The sequence below is a fragment of the Seriola lalandi genome, unplaced genomic scaffold, assembly GCF_002814215.2.
Source record: "Seriola lalandi dorsalis isolate HSWRI2012SDOR001 ecotype SW California unplaced genomic scaffold, Sedor1 jcf7180002054546, whole genome shotgun sequence".
NCBI classification, from domain to species: domain Eukaryota; kingdom Metazoa; phylum Chordata; class Actinopteri; order Carangiformes; family Carangidae; genus Seriola; species Seriola lalandi.
In genome coordinates this window covers 571,184-586,913 of record NW_019525099.1, presented here as the reverse complement: position 1 = coordinate 586,913, position 15,730 = coordinate 571,184, and the positions used below count along the sequence as shown (strand labels likewise).

The 15,730-nt window shown below is 40.0% G+C and overlaps 3 protein-coding genes across 3 annotated transcripts; 1 reads left to right on the top strand and 2 right to left on the bottom strand.

The window, feature by feature from the left end:
* Positions 1 to 122: 122 nt before the first annotated feature.
* Positions 123 to 3,143, bottom strand: snip1 (Smad nuclear interacting protein). Its single transcript, XM_023415230.2, has 4 exons — positions 2,841 to 3,143; positions 2,499 to 2,628; positions 1,245 to 1,786; positions 123 to 1,056 (listed from the first exon to the last, which is right to left on the bottom strand). Exons 1-4 carry the CDS (start codon positions 2,999 to 3,001, stop codon positions 798 to 800), a joined length of 1,092 nt encoding a protein of 363 aa, XP_023270998.1. The 5' UTR covers positions 3,002 to 3,143; the 3' UTR covers positions 123 to 797.
* A 167-nt stretch (positions 3,144 to 3,310) lies between these two features.
* dnali1 (dynein, axonemal, light intermediate chain 1) lies at positions 3,311 to 6,007 on the top strand. Its single transcript, XM_023415252.2, has 6 exons — positions 3,311 to 3,716; positions 4,599 to 4,735; positions 4,816 to 4,985; positions 5,181 to 5,359; positions 5,640 to 5,804; positions 5,915 to 6,007. The coding sequence occupies exons 1-6, from the start codon at positions 3,636 to 3,638 to the stop codon at positions 5,948 to 5,950; spliced, it is 768 nt and encodes a 255-aa protein (XP_023271020.1). The 5' UTR covers positions 3,311 to 3,635; the 3' UTR covers positions 5,951 to 6,007.
* Positions 6,008 to 6,045: 38 nt separating this feature from the next.
* Positions 6,046 to 15,487, bottom strand: gnl2 (G protein nucleolar 2). The gene is made up of 16 exons (XM_023415251.2): positions 15,272 to 15,487; positions 14,489 to 14,573; positions 14,275 to 14,369; positions 13,682 to 13,821; positions 11,885 to 12,069; positions 11,727 to 11,793; positions 11,461 to 11,619; positions 11,232 to 11,345; positions 9,867 to 9,995; positions 8,707 to 8,811; positions 8,125 to 8,283; positions 7,901 to 8,008; positions 7,303 to 7,787; positions 6,929 to 7,011; positions 6,727 to 6,806; positions 6,046 to 6,549 (listed from the first exon to the last, which is right to left on the bottom strand). Exons 1-16 carry the CDS (start codon positions 15,333 to 15,335, stop codon positions 6,406 to 6,408), a joined length of 2,202 nt encoding a protein of 733 aa, XP_023271019.1. The 5' UTR covers positions 15,336 to 15,487; the 3' UTR covers positions 6,046 to 6,405.
* Positions 15,488 to 15,730: the final 243 nt, after the last annotated feature.

Sequence of the window (15,730 nt, the reverse complement as noted above, 5' to 3'; positions counted from 1 at the left end):
ATTTCTGAGGAACACTGACGATGTGGATGTACAAATGCACTTAACAAATAGCCTGATAATCTGCGAATCAGACAAAATACACACATCTCACGTGGTGTCCACATTAAAACAAGACACAAACAGAAATTTTCTTCTTTATTTACAGTACAAAAATGGAAATTTACTATGAATGCTGTGGGCCTGTGACCAGACAAAAATAAAAAGGGGAGTCTTTACTTACACACAACAGCATCAACTATTTCCCTGCACTACAAAGCAAAAAAGGCAATATCATTAAAAGTTGTATGTATGTATGTTTACTCTGACAATAAGCAATGCTTATTAAACATGAATCTAAAGTTCACATTCCACATTATCATGTACATTAACATATGCAGCCTGGACTTAGACAAGAAATTAAGTTTTCAGGTATACTTTGTACTCAGTGCTGTGATCCAAAAATATAAAATGAACTATTGTATTTAGCAAGATATCTTTATCTGGCACTGAGCACTTCTTTTTTATTTATTGTGAGCACTGTCAGTTGAGAGATCAGTCATGCATCACACAGACATTGCACAAACAACCTGAGAATAGGAAGTCTTCCTTGAGACAGTTGTGGCAGGTTTAAGCAATAGTTCAGTAATTACAAAATACACAAACCAGCCCTGCTCCATTATTCTAATAAAGTTCCACATTTACCAGTTAACCAGTAATTAATTGTTCCATTCACTGCAGAAACCGCTATTTATTGAAAACTGGTGATGATGGTATGTAACCTGAATGAGCTTTAGGCAATACAGTTCATGGGAACAATTTTACTCATCAAGGCCCTCATCATCATCTTCCTCTTCCTGCTTGGCGTCCACCTCACTTGTGTCTGAGAACTCGTGCAGGAGGACGTACTCGCGGCTGCTGAAGCCAAACTTTAGTACGTCTTTTTCTTTGAGCTCATAATAGCGCTGGGCATCGATGCGCTGGTTGTTCAGGTAGGTGCCATTGCCAGAACCCAGATCAATGATGTAAGGCCTCACCCTGCGGCCAGTGGTGCCATCTGCACGCCTAAACTCCACCAGTCTGGAAAAATACAGAGATAATGGTAGACATGTTTATTTACACAGCAAGAAACTAAGTATAATGCAACACAATGTTCAAAGATTACTATAGGTTGAATCTACTTTGTCTAAATTATGCTGATTGAAGTTATCAATATTTCTAGACCATACCAAAGTAAAAACACCTCAGCTGATGATTGTTATTCTTACCTATATTGGAATACCGCATGTTGCTTGGAGCAGGATGGATGGTCAATGGGGATATCAGCAATTTTTCTCTGCCTCCCCAACAAATAGGCACTCTGTCTGTGAATGTACATGACTGGAAGAGGTTCATCATTCTTGAAAGGGTACAGTCGCCATCTGCGCTTGGGAATGCGAGCCTCAGGTGGCTCGTTGTACTTGATCACAACCCCTCGGAATGTGTTGGTATCTTCTGTGAGCGCCCCTGACAGTTCAAAGTTGGGTTTCTCTTTCTCAACGGGAGCAGCATTTGGGTCACTGCTGCCTCCTTCAGACTCTCCAAAAGCATCTTCTTGGTTTTCTTCGCGCCGCTGGTGGTTTTCCCTGCGCCGCTCATTGTGCTGCTGACGCTCAGCTTGTTGGGAAGCAAATGCGCCTCGTTCTCTGTGTCTGTCTCCGCCACGGTCTCTCTCCCGTGGTCTGTCTGATTCCCACCTGCTCCGTCTCTCCTCTGGCTGGTCATTTCTTCTCCTCCGCTCATCACCACCAGCTCGATGCTCATCTCGCTCCTGTGAGATATGGCAGTTAAAAGAAATAAAGTTTATTAGCCCAAGATACATTTGCATAGTTAGTTTTATGCAACCATTACAGATTGTATTGTATTACATTCAACTGGACTGATAAGACTGAAAAGTGGCAGTTTTTATGCCATTGATGTATCTAGCATATGACACTGCTGACTATGCCGCTGCTGTTCAACGTGGCAAGAACAACAGCTATAATGTTCTGTGGGATTATCATTTAAATTGATAATCATCAGATTATGATACTTGTAGATACGTGTGTCTTCTGTGTAAGAAAATATCTTGGTGGCAGGAAATATTGAGTCTGCAGACAACGAGCATAGTGTGTGGGTTTCAGATCAAGTTTGACTGACAAAACAATTAAATTGTTTTGTGTGTATTTGTTGATTGGCACTTAATGGTACTAACAATTTTATTGCACAACATTCCACTTGTTTGAGCATTAGATACCAACAACCACTATAATACCTGTGCCCAAGTGGGTTTATGCCAGTGAGCAGTGGTTTCTGTCAGTGAAACACAAGTAGCATACTTACATAATAAAATACCACATGTCAGTGCAGCAACAGTGACAGCAGCAAAGAGAGGTAACAATTACGAATAATGTAAAATGCCTATGAACTGGTCTACACTTTTTAGGTGACACACCAAAAAAGTCTCATCAAGACCTGTTGTACATGACTGAAAACCTAATCACCCGCTTTATTTTGACATCAGCACCGCGATGGGGACTGCGACTTCTCCTGTTTCTGGGGGATCTGCTGCCTCGTCTGGCGGGAGATGTCTCTTTTCTGCCCGGTGAGCGGTCCTTTGTCCTGGCAGGGGACCTACATAAAACAAATTAAGACCCCTTACATAACGCCCATCTTCAAAACAAAAACTGATTCCGTTAAAATGCCAATAGTCCTAGCTGTAGCCTTGTATGTCAAAAGGCTAACGGACGAAACAACTATGGTCGCTAATATTGACTCACTTGTGAACATCCGACAAGTTAAATAGCACAAAACACGTGGCAATAGCGACCGTATCGTGTATATACCTGCTTGTTCTTCTCCTCTGTGGACTTGAGTTGCCGCTGGATCTCGACCTGGAGCGGCGTGATGTCTGTGGCCTAACAGGGCTAAGCTTCTCCTGCTTTATCTTAACTTTAGACTCCCGCTCGGGAGATTCCCTTCTCCTGTGTCGCTTTTCTTTGGCCATTCCAAAATAATTACGCAAAGTCAACGATTAATGTGACTAAACACACATCGCCGACCTCACAAAAGTATGTAACAACAGAGCAAAAGTCAAACTGTAGCGATAACAAACTTCGACTATTGTAATCAGTCACGCACTTCCGCTTCGTGCGGTACGCCGAGAATTTATGTCGGATGGTCGCTGTACACTTTTCATATTGGTTCCGTCATGATTCCGTCTCATCTTTAAAAATATCCACGTTGTTTAACGAGAAGAAGAGATGGGAAGGATAATAAAAAATTATAGAACGAATATGTGCATTAAAACACACAGAGCACTTTGTGAGATGCACGTAAAATTACGTAAAATTAAAATTACAGCAAGTACAAACCCAACAGTGCTACAACTGTCTCCTTATGTCGTTCCAATTAAATATATACGATTAATATGTATATTTGACAAAGGATATGATTAACCGAATCGCGGATTCCACTCGGGCAAACTAAAGTGGAGCGCCGGGGAACTGTTGCCATGAGAACGCAAACAGCGCTAACTTTTTGTCAACAATAGCACCAATATTTCTCCAACTGAAGCCCATACCTGGAAGCTTCTGATTTTAGTCAACAGCTTTATCATTATTATTTAATGGTAAAACACAATGCTTCCACCGACCGAATCTCTCCTGAAATACAACACTCCAGTTTTGGTCAGCAAAAGCACAGACAGGAAATCACCAAAGGTGAGTTTGCCAGCAACGCCAGCCAAGTTTAGTGAACGTTACCTGGGTACCGTCGGATGGAGGATTGAAGTAGTTCCAGGCAGAGGCGTAGAAAAACAGATAATGGGTACAAATGAGGAAAGAATATATTATTTACAAGCTAGATGTATGCTGATGTGTGCCATGTATGCCAGGAAAGAACAGCTTGACATGTGTATCTTTATTTTTTTATTTTTTTTTATCGCTGTCGTGTGTGTGTGTTTTTCAAATATATACAGTCCTGCGCAAAAGGTTTAGGCACTGGTGAAAAAATGCTGTGTGCAATCACAGTTTTTCAAGATACTTAGCAGGCAGGTAACTTGCCAGAGTTCTTCTGTTGATTTAGACTGTCTCAGTATCTTCTGTCTCATCATGTAATCCCAGACTGACTTTAGAGATCAAGGGTCTGTGAGGGCCAGATCATCTAGTTCTTCATGACTCTTTTTGGGGTCTTGCTGCACAATGGTCACAACTGGTAGACATGAGTCCCAGGCAGGTTTTACTTCAATTTAAGGGGTGGCAAGCCAGAAAGGTTGTATTCATTTGTATTATTAACACCTGCATGAAAATTTTTAATGTTAGACCTGAATCAATGATATTCATTAAATGAAATATATTCATTTAGAAAACCTTCTCCTTGGTGTTTTACAGCAACAAATATCAAAGTGTAAAATGTAAACTCTTGAAATGCTTATACAAAAACAATGGCAGCTCTAAAAAGAAAAAAAAACTAACACTTTGACTGCAAATGGTTCAAGCATTGAAATTACAGCTAATTAAAGGTATCAGCTATTTTAGAAGTATAAAATTAGGATAGGTTACATAAAGTACACACCATGTCTCACATTAAACACTTCACTACAGGGGCGCCCTTTGAGAGTGAGCCCTCAGCAGCCTGTTGACTCAGGCCCTGTTCCACCACCTCCTAAACCCAAATCCGCCTCCACTGAGGCCACCAAGCAGGAAAATGAGGAGGTCCTGAATGCCATCCTTCCACCCAGGTATAGTTTCCCACATCAACAGTATATTGCTCAGCAGGTTTAACCCACTTTGTCATCTATCTCAATTTCTGCTGTTGCAGAGAATGGACGGAGGGGAACCAACTGTGGGTGCAGCAAGTGTCCAGTGCACCTTGTACAAGAACAGATGTTGTTCATCTTGAGGAACTCTTAGACATGAAGCTGCAGCAAAGACAGGCCAGAGAAACAGGAATCTGTCCTGTCCGCAGGGAGCTCTATTCCCAGTGCTTTGGTAAAGAGGAGTCTGAGATGCTGGTGATCACTGAGGTCACTGTAGCTACAATAATGGAAGAGACATAAATAGCTAAATAGCATGGATTATAGCTAGTGTTGAGATGCCAATGTCTAGATTTTTTTCTTTGTCAGGCACATTTTCACCCACGACAACAGAAACTCAACTCTTATCCTCTTTCTCTATTACTTGAAGATGAGCTGATCCGACAGGTGACCATTAACTGTGCTGAGAGGGGTCTGCTGCTGTTGCGGGTTAGAGACGAGATTCAAATGACTATTGCTGCCTACCAGACACTGTATGAAAGCAGCGTGGCGTTTGGCATGAGGAAGGCGCTGCAGGCTGAGCTGGGAAAGGCTGACATGGAAGAAAGAGTAAGGGCATTGAGTTTTTTATGTTATTTGTTATGGATTACAAATACAGAGGAACGATAACCTGAAAAGCCAACACTGACATTTATAGTTAATTGAGAGATTTAATTTGCCAGTCCTTTAAAACTATGGGAGTACAAGTGTACAGTTGTTTTTCAGTTGGGTGTCCAGCAGAGAGCACCATTTCTCTATTAGAGTAAAGTAAGGATGGTGGCAGTACACTTTGCACAATTGATCCTTCCTTGTGTCTAACTAATTTACAAGTGTTTTATTACATATCTAGATTTCTGATCTGGAGACTGAGAAACAAGCCCTGAAGGACCAACTGAACGAACAGAAAGCTAAATGCGATGCAATTGAAAAGAGAGAAAATGAAAGGCGACAGCTGGAGGAAAAGAAGCACGCAGAGGAGGTACAGGCCCTGAAGAAAAGCTATCAGCAACTCAAGGTGAGGTTTCATAGTTACATGCGTAAGAAAAATGTCCTCTTAAGATCAAGCATCAATAGTAACTGTGTCTGTCCCAAGATTTGTATGAGCGTATTTGTCTTTCTTTTCAGACCCAACTGGAAGGAATCATTGCACCAAAGAAATAAGTGGAACAAGCAAAAACTGAGTTGCCATTTCCAAGTACAAAATGTTACTTTGTCCTTTGTCGTTTCTCAATGAAATCAATTCATGTAAACTTCACTGTGTGTAATTAGCAAATATTTAATTTTTCTTTAACAGTGTGACATGACAAGTACAATTCAAACAATTAATGTACATTTCTCTTGAACGTCAAGAGAGCATTACATTAGTAAATGTTGAATGAAATGTCACAAAAAAAGAAAGGGGCTGAAGGGAAAAGAAAGTTGAAAAGGCAAGATAGTCACTTTCCTGAGGGACAGTTAAGGTCACGATAAGGCATCAAGTGGCCACTTAACAAGGACCATTTAACACTCAGTTAGCATTCCACCTTTTATCAACTCTGCATTTTCAATAAAAACATGGCTTTTTTGGCCAATTTAAACAAAGATTTATTACATGTGTTGTGTTTTATAACGAGAGTCTACTGCTTTGATCTTTTGGCCTTTTGGCCCTCTGTGGCTGATGCTGGGGCCTTTCTGTTCTTGTTCTTGTTTTTCACATTGTGTGTTTCGTAATAGCGCACGCCAACTTTCTTCGTCCTGTTAGCACGATCCATTGCTCTTCTCTGTAGAGACAAACAAAGAGAAACAGAGGGGGAGAAAACAATGAATTTTTCTGCTGCAAAACACCAGGGCTTTGATCTTCATTTATGTTACATCAGTAAAAAGGATTAGACATTCATATAATGTATCTACTACTAAGACTGGCCTGTTTGACATCAGAGAGAACAAACATTGCATACCTGTTTAGAGGTCAATCTGTGCGGCTTGGTGGAGTCATCGTCCTCCTCGGCTTTCCTCTTCTTGCTCCTCTGGTTTGCAGCTGAATTCAAACAAAGATTAACAAAGTTGATGCTTGTGTCTCTTACCAAATCTGATACATCTTCTAAAATAATTTCTGCATTCAGCACCAAATAAAGTCATGATGAACATGTTGATGACTACCTTTCTTTTGTGCTTGCTCAGCTGCTGCCGCTTGTTTAGTCTTGATGTCTGTGAACGCTTTGTCAGACAGTGCCTTAGGTATCCTGTCCAAAGAGAAGAATAAAGTAAATCAATACCCAAAAAGGCAAAAAGGTCACTCTTGTTAGGAGCTGCTGAAATGAACAGTAATTAAAATAATCTCACTGTAGCTATACAACTGTCATTTGACTGCAAAAGTTATAGAAACAGGACACTTATCAGAAAGTCAAACTGATCACTGCTAGTTCTCAGGAGATACAAGGCTGGTTAGCATGGACCTTCATTTTACTTCACTGGATAAAAGACATGAGGGCAAAGAAAATAAGTAAGTGAGGTTTGGTTGAGGGCAGACTGACCGGATCGCAGAAAAGCGTTTGGATTTGGCCCGGTCCAGGAACTGCTTGTATTTAGTGATCTTCTCATCCAGCTCACGGATTACCTCGCGTGAACTCTTGTTGCTGTTTTCTGCTTTGCCAGTCTGAACCGTAGTGGGTTCGGAGTCCTCAGTTCCTCCATCAGCTGGCCCAACACTGGTCCTGTCTTCCTCTCCATCCTGTTCTTCCTCACTATCTTTCTCGTCATCAGAGCCGGAGAAGTCAGACATGTCCAGGTCAGGCATCTCCACGGGAACCAAGTCTTCCTCGCTGAACTCAGGTGCCACATTAATCTTGCCAAAGTTCTGTCGCACATTAGCCAGAATCTTCTGGACTTGCTCTTTCTGTCTCTGCTGCTGCTGCTGCTGGTGTTCCTCATGTTCCTCTGACATGGCGCCCGGATTGTCTGGCTGTTCCTCCTGCACATTCTCAGTTACCTTTGAGGGTCCTTCAACTGGCAATAGCTCCTTGTATTAAAAAATAACAATAAAAAACTGGTTGACGCATAGGGCACAGGTTGGTGTAGAAAAAAAAGTAATTTACTGAACAAACACAGGTGGAAAATACAGTAAATTATCACCTCTTGATCCCCCTCAGGTCCAGGGGGTTTCACAAAGAAGGGGATACGTCCTCTCTGCCAATCGTTCAACACCATTTTGGAGACCGTAGAGAGATCTGGCTCACCACCCTGCACAATACCGGGAATAAGATTTAAAACTAGTGGTCCACATACACTTTGCTATTTAACTGAAAGCCGTCAAAGCCGTATTGCTGGTTAAGGTCCTGGTTAAGGACCATTCAGACCTTTAAAAGTTTCCCAGACCGAAATGCCAGCTTCTCAAGAAAGTCTTCAGCAGTGTCCCAACTAGGGATACGGTAGGTCTTCTGAATGTATTCTGGTTTGGCCCGCTCCAGTACTGCCCCAATGTGCTCCTCTGGGTTCCTGATCTTCTCCACTTGAACCTATGTTAGGAAAGGGAAGAAAAAAGCGTGCAATTGAAGATATGAACCTGCAACCTTTCAGTTACGGAGACTGCATGGCCTACATGTTAAATCTATGATCCGGAAAAAGGATCTCGAGGATCAGAATTGGAGCTGATCAAGGCATTGTTTTAACAGCTGGGCATTAGCACTATGAAGACCAATCCACTTTAAAGTCTTTGTTCATTACTCTCCAGTTACTCAGGAGCTGTCAAAAATGCCACATTAGCAGTTGGTGGATTAATTGGAAGTAACTGGAACAGTGTTTCTGCAAAGAACCACTGCTGGTAATTTTTCCAGATGCTACTGTTTTTCATTGCTATGAGGAGCAAAAGTTGTATTGGTATGGAGGCAGATACCACAAAACCTCAACAGATAACGGGAAAAAGTGATACAGAGACTTACCACTCCTTTCAAGACAATATCAGATTCACTGTCTTCTGAAGGGTACACAACACCGGGGCAGTCAATGAGGAAGATGCGCCTCATTAAAGTGATGTACTGCCACACCTAAAATGGAAAAAGACAAATGTTAAGTGAATGTTTCACACAACGTGAAATCTATTTCAACTTGTTGCTATTTACTGACGTGAAAAGATGAGCCAAATACGATGAGCCAGCCAGCAAAATGTAAAACAAATTTAACTTTGGGAGAAGAAAATACTATATTCACAATCTCAGTTTCTTTTCTCTCTCCTTATGAAAAAACTTAAATGACTGGTTCATCAGGTAGAAGGATTTTAAAGTAACTATTCACATAAACACAAATGCACATCCAGTCTACAAAAAATAGAGGAATGAGAGTAACAGCAGTGCTGCGGATCATGAGCTTGTTTGGCTGTCAGTAAACAGCGTCAAATGTGTGGTGAGAATCAAAGACAAGGTGGGAAATAAAAAGTGTGCTGGCCACAGGCCCATCAGATTCACTGGTTAGGTGTGCATATAAATCTCCTTTCTGTTGTGGTCCAAGTTCACAACTTTCGCAAGCATGGAAAAGTAAAATATATTTTCCCCCTTCTTTCCCCTTGACCCTTCTTTTGACATTTGGGTTTTCAGACCCTTGTTCGTTTCCAAACAGGATAAGCAGCCCAAGAGAGAGGAAATTAAGGATAAAAATGGTTGTTGTTCTTTCTCTTGGCCTTGTCTCCACTTAGATTTTCAGCTATATAGTTAAGAACACGGAGCAGACTACTTCTGTTGTTGCAGCTATCAACAATTACTGAGTTTAGAAAGGTAACATGTATCTTTTGACCTCCCGACCCCTCCCACTGAATCAAACCTCCTTTTGGCTTCATATATGATTCAAACACCAGAGAGCTTATGTACTATTGCTCTGATCATTTATTTCAGTATTCTACTGTTTTGGCATTGGAGCTACATCAGACAAATGTCCATTATGTTGTGATGGACTGCACAGTTTTTCATCTGAATGTACTGCCAGACGTCTTCAGTGTTAATATAAACCACAATGTATGCAAACCTGTAGAGCTGACATTAATAATCATTGTAGTGTGCTATACAGGACTGCCTCCTGCAGCGTGGCTGAGATGATGCATCGATGTTACCTTTGTTTCTCCAGCGAGTGGTGCCACATTGCAGACCTTCTTAGACCGCAGTGTGTTGATGACTGAGCTCTTTCCCACATTAGGGTAGCCAATGAAACCCACGCTTATCTGTTTCTTGTCTGTGTGGAGCTGTGGGAGACGAAAAATAAAGTCAGAGTGTTGTGTTTCGTAAACAACGGTCTCAGTCTGTCTTCGGTTCATGGAGGTAATTTTAGATGGGGCTCTGTTGCCATTAGCAATAAAATAAGTGGACTTGTCATTGCTCCAGAACTATGTTCGTTCAAAACACATACCAAAGAATATCTTAAAAAAGGATTTTTTTATGTAAACAAGAGAATCACGAAGGTCTAAAACCTTTTAAAAACAAGAGGTAAATTCTGAAGACTGTTTTGGAAAAGGTTTTCTGCCTTGTTATCTCCTGACTTTTTGGAGAATATGGTCCAACAGAGAGAAACTTTTACAGGGAAAGGAACACACAAGTTTTTCTGTGTCTTTCCCATAAAAGCCTCTTTAAATCACAATATTAAATCTAACGAGAACATTCCATTTGAACATCAAACCCTTTCGATTTCTTGACCTTTTAGGTCTTCCCACGCTTTCATAAACACGCTTCATTCCATAGCCACTACGCCACATTGCATGACCAGGTAGGTGCAGACAAAACCTTTTATATCAGTGAATTTAAAATTAGGTCTGGTTAGAAATGTATGTTATCATGTAGTAAATGTTTTGGAAATGTGTTTAAGGAACTATTCTTAAATTAAAAAATACTACAGGAATGTCTTTTGAGTAATCCAGTGAATAAAATATGTAAAAAAAAAAAAAAAAAAAAAAAAAAAAAAAAAAAAATCAAGCTACTTTATCCTCACATTGATGTATATATTTAATGACGTCAGTGATTCTAATGTTACCACATAGCAAGTGATAGCAAAGTTCTACCAACTGTCCTCTTCATAATTTCACACAGTCATATTTCTCAACTCTTCTGTTTATACATAAAAGAAAAAAGTTAGTGATATAAAAGTGATATAACCATGTCTTTTAATGAGGAGATGCGATGGCTCTTATCTTGCAAATTTTACAAAGTATATTAAACAAATGAATTGTGATAATAGTGAAATAGGAATAATGAATTATACTGTGTAAACCATTAGTTCATAGCTTCGATGACAATAAGAAGAAAGTACATCTTTTACAAGTGTAAACAGATACACTCAAAAACCACAGAGATGCCATAAACCAAAAACTATTGAAATGGCAGATGTGATGGTTCCACACACTGGTTTGTTATTGGATCAGGAAATGATTTAGGCTTGTCACAGATTAAACATATTTTGCCATTATGAATTGCGGACTTGTGCTTACCTTTCCAAACTGCCTGAGCAGCTGGATGAGGGAGCCTTTACCAAATGAATTGGTGAGGCTGGCATGGAAAGCCAGAGTGGGGTACTCTTGGGACAAAACAGCGACCCACCGTTTCTGGTCCAAAGTTGAGGGAAGGAAAAAAATACAATCATGTGATTTAGTACCATGAAAGACAGACCTCTCAGTCAAACAGGGGAAACAAAAGACAAATATGTTGTAAATATCTTACCGTGACCCAGGTGGGGATGAGATCACACTTGTTTAGCACAAAGATCAGATGTTTCCAGGGTTTCTCCTTCTTCAGATATGTCTCTATGCTTTTGGAGCGTGTTCCCATGGGATCACGGGCATCCAGCACTTGGATGATGACATCAGATGAGTCAATCACCTATTACAATAAAACAGTTAGAGATGAAGAATGTCCCATCAACTCTTTGGTGTACTAACTCTACATTAACATAATGCATGGTACTGAGGGAGGGAGGGAAACAATACCTTGTAAAGTTCTCCCCAGATCCTCTTGGACTGACCCTTCTTGAAGATTTCCTCACGTGCTTCCTCCCTGTTGCAAATTGAAAATTTAAAAAACAATATATTCCTACCTTACCTTTTAATGTCATATGTATTGATATAGTATCTACTGAGAGTCTTACCGGACTCCTGTATCCTCAGTCACCAGGTCTTTGTCCTTGTCTGCACTGTAGCTCAGGGCTGAGGCCTCAGCCTGCTCTACAAGGTCTTTCACATCCCCCACCATGAGACTGGGCCTTTTCCTCTGAGACTTAGGTCCAAATGTGGTCTCAAAACCCTCCGTGTCTAGAATGTGCACCTTGGAGTTCTGCAGTTGTAGAAAAAGAGAAAATGATCAGATCAAACCTGTGTTACAGCTCTGACCAGAGATATTTTATTCTGTTTGAGACAAATGTAATGTGTAATTTTTAAGTTATTTGTCATCATTTAATACAAAGTATGTGACAATACTGAGTTTGAATCTATTACAGGCGTTTTTTTATTTACTACACCTTCATTGTGCATATTTAGCAAGAATCATATATAGGGAATACAACCTTATGTAATATAGTGTTCATTAGTGTTTTTTATATTATTTGTTGATAGATGGTTGTGTGGATCTGTTCCATGAAGGTTTGGACAAACTTTCTTAAAAAGTAGACCAATACGGGACAGTACAGTACAGTAATGTTGTATTGAAACAGATGAGGCAAGAGGAGGAAAAGTTTTTGTCAGTGTTCGATGAGGTCAAAGTGATGCGGTTCCCTGAGCAGTGTCAGACAGAATCACACAAAAAATGCATACAGTCAGCAGAACACCCAAGCATGCAACAACCAAGCCAATGAAACAGCCAAGTCTGCGTTCATGCTGTGTTCCAATTATCTTAAAACACAAGCCATACGCTGTTGCAACACTGCCATGAGGGGTGGGGGACAATCAGTTCACAGCTTTGTCACAACCAATGCTGTTAAAGGCTTCAGGTTGCCTTGACTATCTGCCAACATCTTCTACAGGGCCTCCTGGGTCTTTGAAAGAAAAAAAAAAAAACATTTCCTCTACTGAACCACAAACTGGTTTAATCCACCTTCCTTTTTGGAACAAGATCATTCCACTGGTCAATCAACGGTCAGATGTCTGAATTGAGGATTCACAAGTGTTTAACTAAAACCATCAAATGTCAGGACTTGGTTGTGAGACTGTTAGCAAATAAAAATGTATTCACTAAGACAGGAGAAACAATACTGTACATATGCATGAATCCACTGACCTGACAGACTGATCACATATACTCATGATTTCAATGAACTGAGCATAACAAGAAATGAAAGAAAACAAATATACCACAACACGTACTTTTCTCTCATATTGTCAATAATTAATTAGCCATAAAAGTAACAGAAAACATTATTATCTTGTTACGCTTCAAGCTATATGCCTAAGTTCAATGAGGGACTACAGTATATTTAAAAAATAAAGAGGACTGAAAGAGACCCAATGATATGTTGGAAGAGAACAAAAAGAAGTGGATGTTATTTGGAATCATGTTGGTTTTTCGGATGGAAAAGTTACAGCCTGGCAGAAGGCAACTTTTTGATGCCAAACACAGTGAAAATACACTCAAGGTCACAGTAGGGCAGTGAGAATTGAATAAAGATTAAAGGGATGACTGGTGTTCATCTCACCTCATAAAATATCTTGAAACAAGCTACTGAGGAAACAGAGGTATGATTCTCAGCGCTCGATATAAGCCAGGTAAAAATGTCAATACTTTTATAAGCCTGTGCGATAAAAATTTATAGGTGTAAATTTGGATTAACAATGTTCATCCCCTGTGGAGGGCCTTCCTAGAGCCATGAGAACCATCATAGAGACTGCACAGGACAAAAAATTATTCTTCCCTTCAAGAACAGTAAAAAGTGGTTTATACCCTTTATACTCACATGGGCTTTGACTCTATCATGCAAAAGGGACATGGGGAGTTTGCTTTGTCTCATCACCACACGATATGGATCCTTCTGTACTGCTCCCATCTCTTCCTGGAACTTCTGGAGAGACGACTGTTTGATCACTCGGGTATTTGCTGAAATACAGTCGATGGAGATGCATGTGATGTTGTGAATTCAGATATCCCATCTTTGATCATATTTATAAACCTTTGTTTTATTGATTTCACATTTTTTCCTCTGACTCACTGATGAGTTAAATCAAGGGTACTCAAACTTGTTAATTAAATTAGAATTTAAATTTATCTAACAGCAGCAACTGGCACTCACGTGTAGTACATTGCTCTCCAGATAGATTATAAAACTGCCATAATGATCAGATTTTGTTAAGGGCAGCAAGGTAAATATAAACAGGCAACAAGTGTTCAGTGTTGCCTTGTTTAAACAAACATGAAAACATATAAGCGTAATGCATTCTGAGGTGTAGTAGCCACAGACACAGACAGAGAAAACATAATATGCTGACAACTACCAAAGAAAACACTGTGAGAAGATAGACAACATATACAACAGTAAGGAGGTGCACCTACTAAACCATTTGATGTTCGGTTCAACTCTGGCTACAGTCCCTGGAGCCACTGTGGACTGGTACTGCAAAGGTTTGATGACTTTTCCACGGTTATTACTGGAAACACAGGTTCAGAGTCAGTTTGAAGATAACACTTACCGTCATATTTAACTTCCACTTAGACAATCTGCCAATCAGCAGTTCACGAAAATAATCATCAATTTATCATCAATTACCATCTCTGCTTTTGTCTGTACATATTCAGACGCTTGATAGTTGATCGGTCCCTCATGTTGTTCCCACCAGCACCTTTGACTCGATCTGAGAAATACACACACGGTTACTTTAATGTTTTTGTCTGTTAAAATAAATTCTACCTGTAGATAGGTTATATGTTTATTCTTTAGTTGAAATTGTTTTAGAGAATTATTGATTGGATTTTATGGTCATTTTTGAGTCTGTAATGTGTGGTGCTGTTTAGTTGTATTGCTTTACACTGAGAAGTGTTTCCACCATTTTGTCTCTGAAACAGTTTCTATAAATACATGACGTTATAACCTATATGAAGGTTTCATCTATTGTAGGACATTTACATTTGACTATACCAGTTACAGCTATGTGAAACTGACAACTGAGTTTATGTTCACTTTTCAAGGAGCATCGAAGCTGCTTTAGGGGACACCTTACGATCAGTTTGTAATAGCAGTTGTCTCCAGACTTTGGGAACAATTAGTCTCAACACTTTCTCTCAAAGCTGAATGCTTCAGTGTCAAATTTAAAAGGCCTAACGCTAACGCTACAGCGTGTGTTGTAGCAGTAGCTAAAGTTAACCTTTTATTTAAGACACCCCGGGTTGTGTGATTCATTTTGACACATGTCATGTATAATATTAATGACTAGTTTAACTTAACGAAGGAAAATGAGCCACACATGTATATTCCAGAGCACAGTATCGCCCGGTTAGCAAAAATTAGCATTAGCTGTAAACAAACGGTGTGGCTAATGGGGGGTTAGCTCACCAGGGTTGCTGCTGGACGATGAGGGGTTTATCGAGCTTTTCCCCTTAAAGCGAGGCTTCACCATTTTGACCGCTTAGTCGGCAAAGCCTTGTACAGAGAAAAAAAAACGGTAGACACAACTTGGAGATGTCTGAAAGCGTTGTTATCGCTGTTATTCCCTTCAGTTGGAAACTGTACACTGTACACGTGTTGGTACGGGGAAGCAGGAAGGACGTCATCGAGGAAACAACAACGACAAGAACCAATCAGAAAGCTCCTGTGACTACAACCGTGCACAGGACGTCGGTATGTTGCAATAATTGTATGTGTTTGAAATTGCTTTGGGCTCTTAACATTGATTAATTTAAAATGAAAGCATGTAAAACTCTGAGAGGTGAACTTAACATTTATCCTGAAATAATTAAAAACATTGCCTTCCGAGGTAGATTAATTAAAAAAAGAAAAAAACAGCAAATCAAG

Excerpts from the sequence above, each read along its gene's own strand:
- snip1 (XM_023415230.2), bottom strand. The coding sequence starts at position 3,001 with ATGGCCAAAGAAAAGCGACACAGGAGAAGGGAATCTCCCGAGCGGGAG. Across the intron at positions 2,629-2,840 it reads CAGAGGAGAAGAACAAGCAG|GTCCCCTGCCAGGACAAAGG; the intron begins GTATATACACGA and ends TGTTTTATGTAG. Across the intron at positions 1,057-1,244 it reads CATGCGGTATTCCAATATAG|ACTGGTGGAGTTTAGGCGTG; the intron begins GTAAGAATAACA and ends GTATTTTTCCAG.
- dnali1 (XM_023415252.2), top strand. The coding sequence starts at position 3,636 with ATGCTTCCACCGACCGAATCTCTCCTGAAATACAACACTCCAGTTTTG. Across the intron at positions 4,736-4,815 it reads AATGCCATCCTTCCACCCAG|AGAATGGACGGAGGGGAACC; the intron begins GTATAGTTTCCC and ends CTGCTGTTGCAG. Across the intron at positions 5,360-5,639 it reads AGGCTGACATGGAAGAAAGA|ATTTCTGATCTGGAGACTGA; the intron begins GTAAGGGCATTG and ends TTACATATCTAG.
- gnl2 (XM_023415251.2), bottom strand. The coding sequence starts at position 15,335 with ATGGTGAAGCCTCGCTTTAAGGGGAAAAGCTCGATAAACCCCTCATCG. Across the intron at positions 12,070-13,681 it reads ATGATAGAGTCAAAGCCCAT|AACTCCAAGGTGCACATTCT; the intron begins GTGAGTATAAAG and ends CTACAACTGCAG. Across the intron at positions 6,550-6,726 it reads ACAGATTGACCTCTAAACAG|AGAAGAGCAATGGATCGTGC; the intron begins GTATGCAATGTT and ends TTGTCTCTACAG.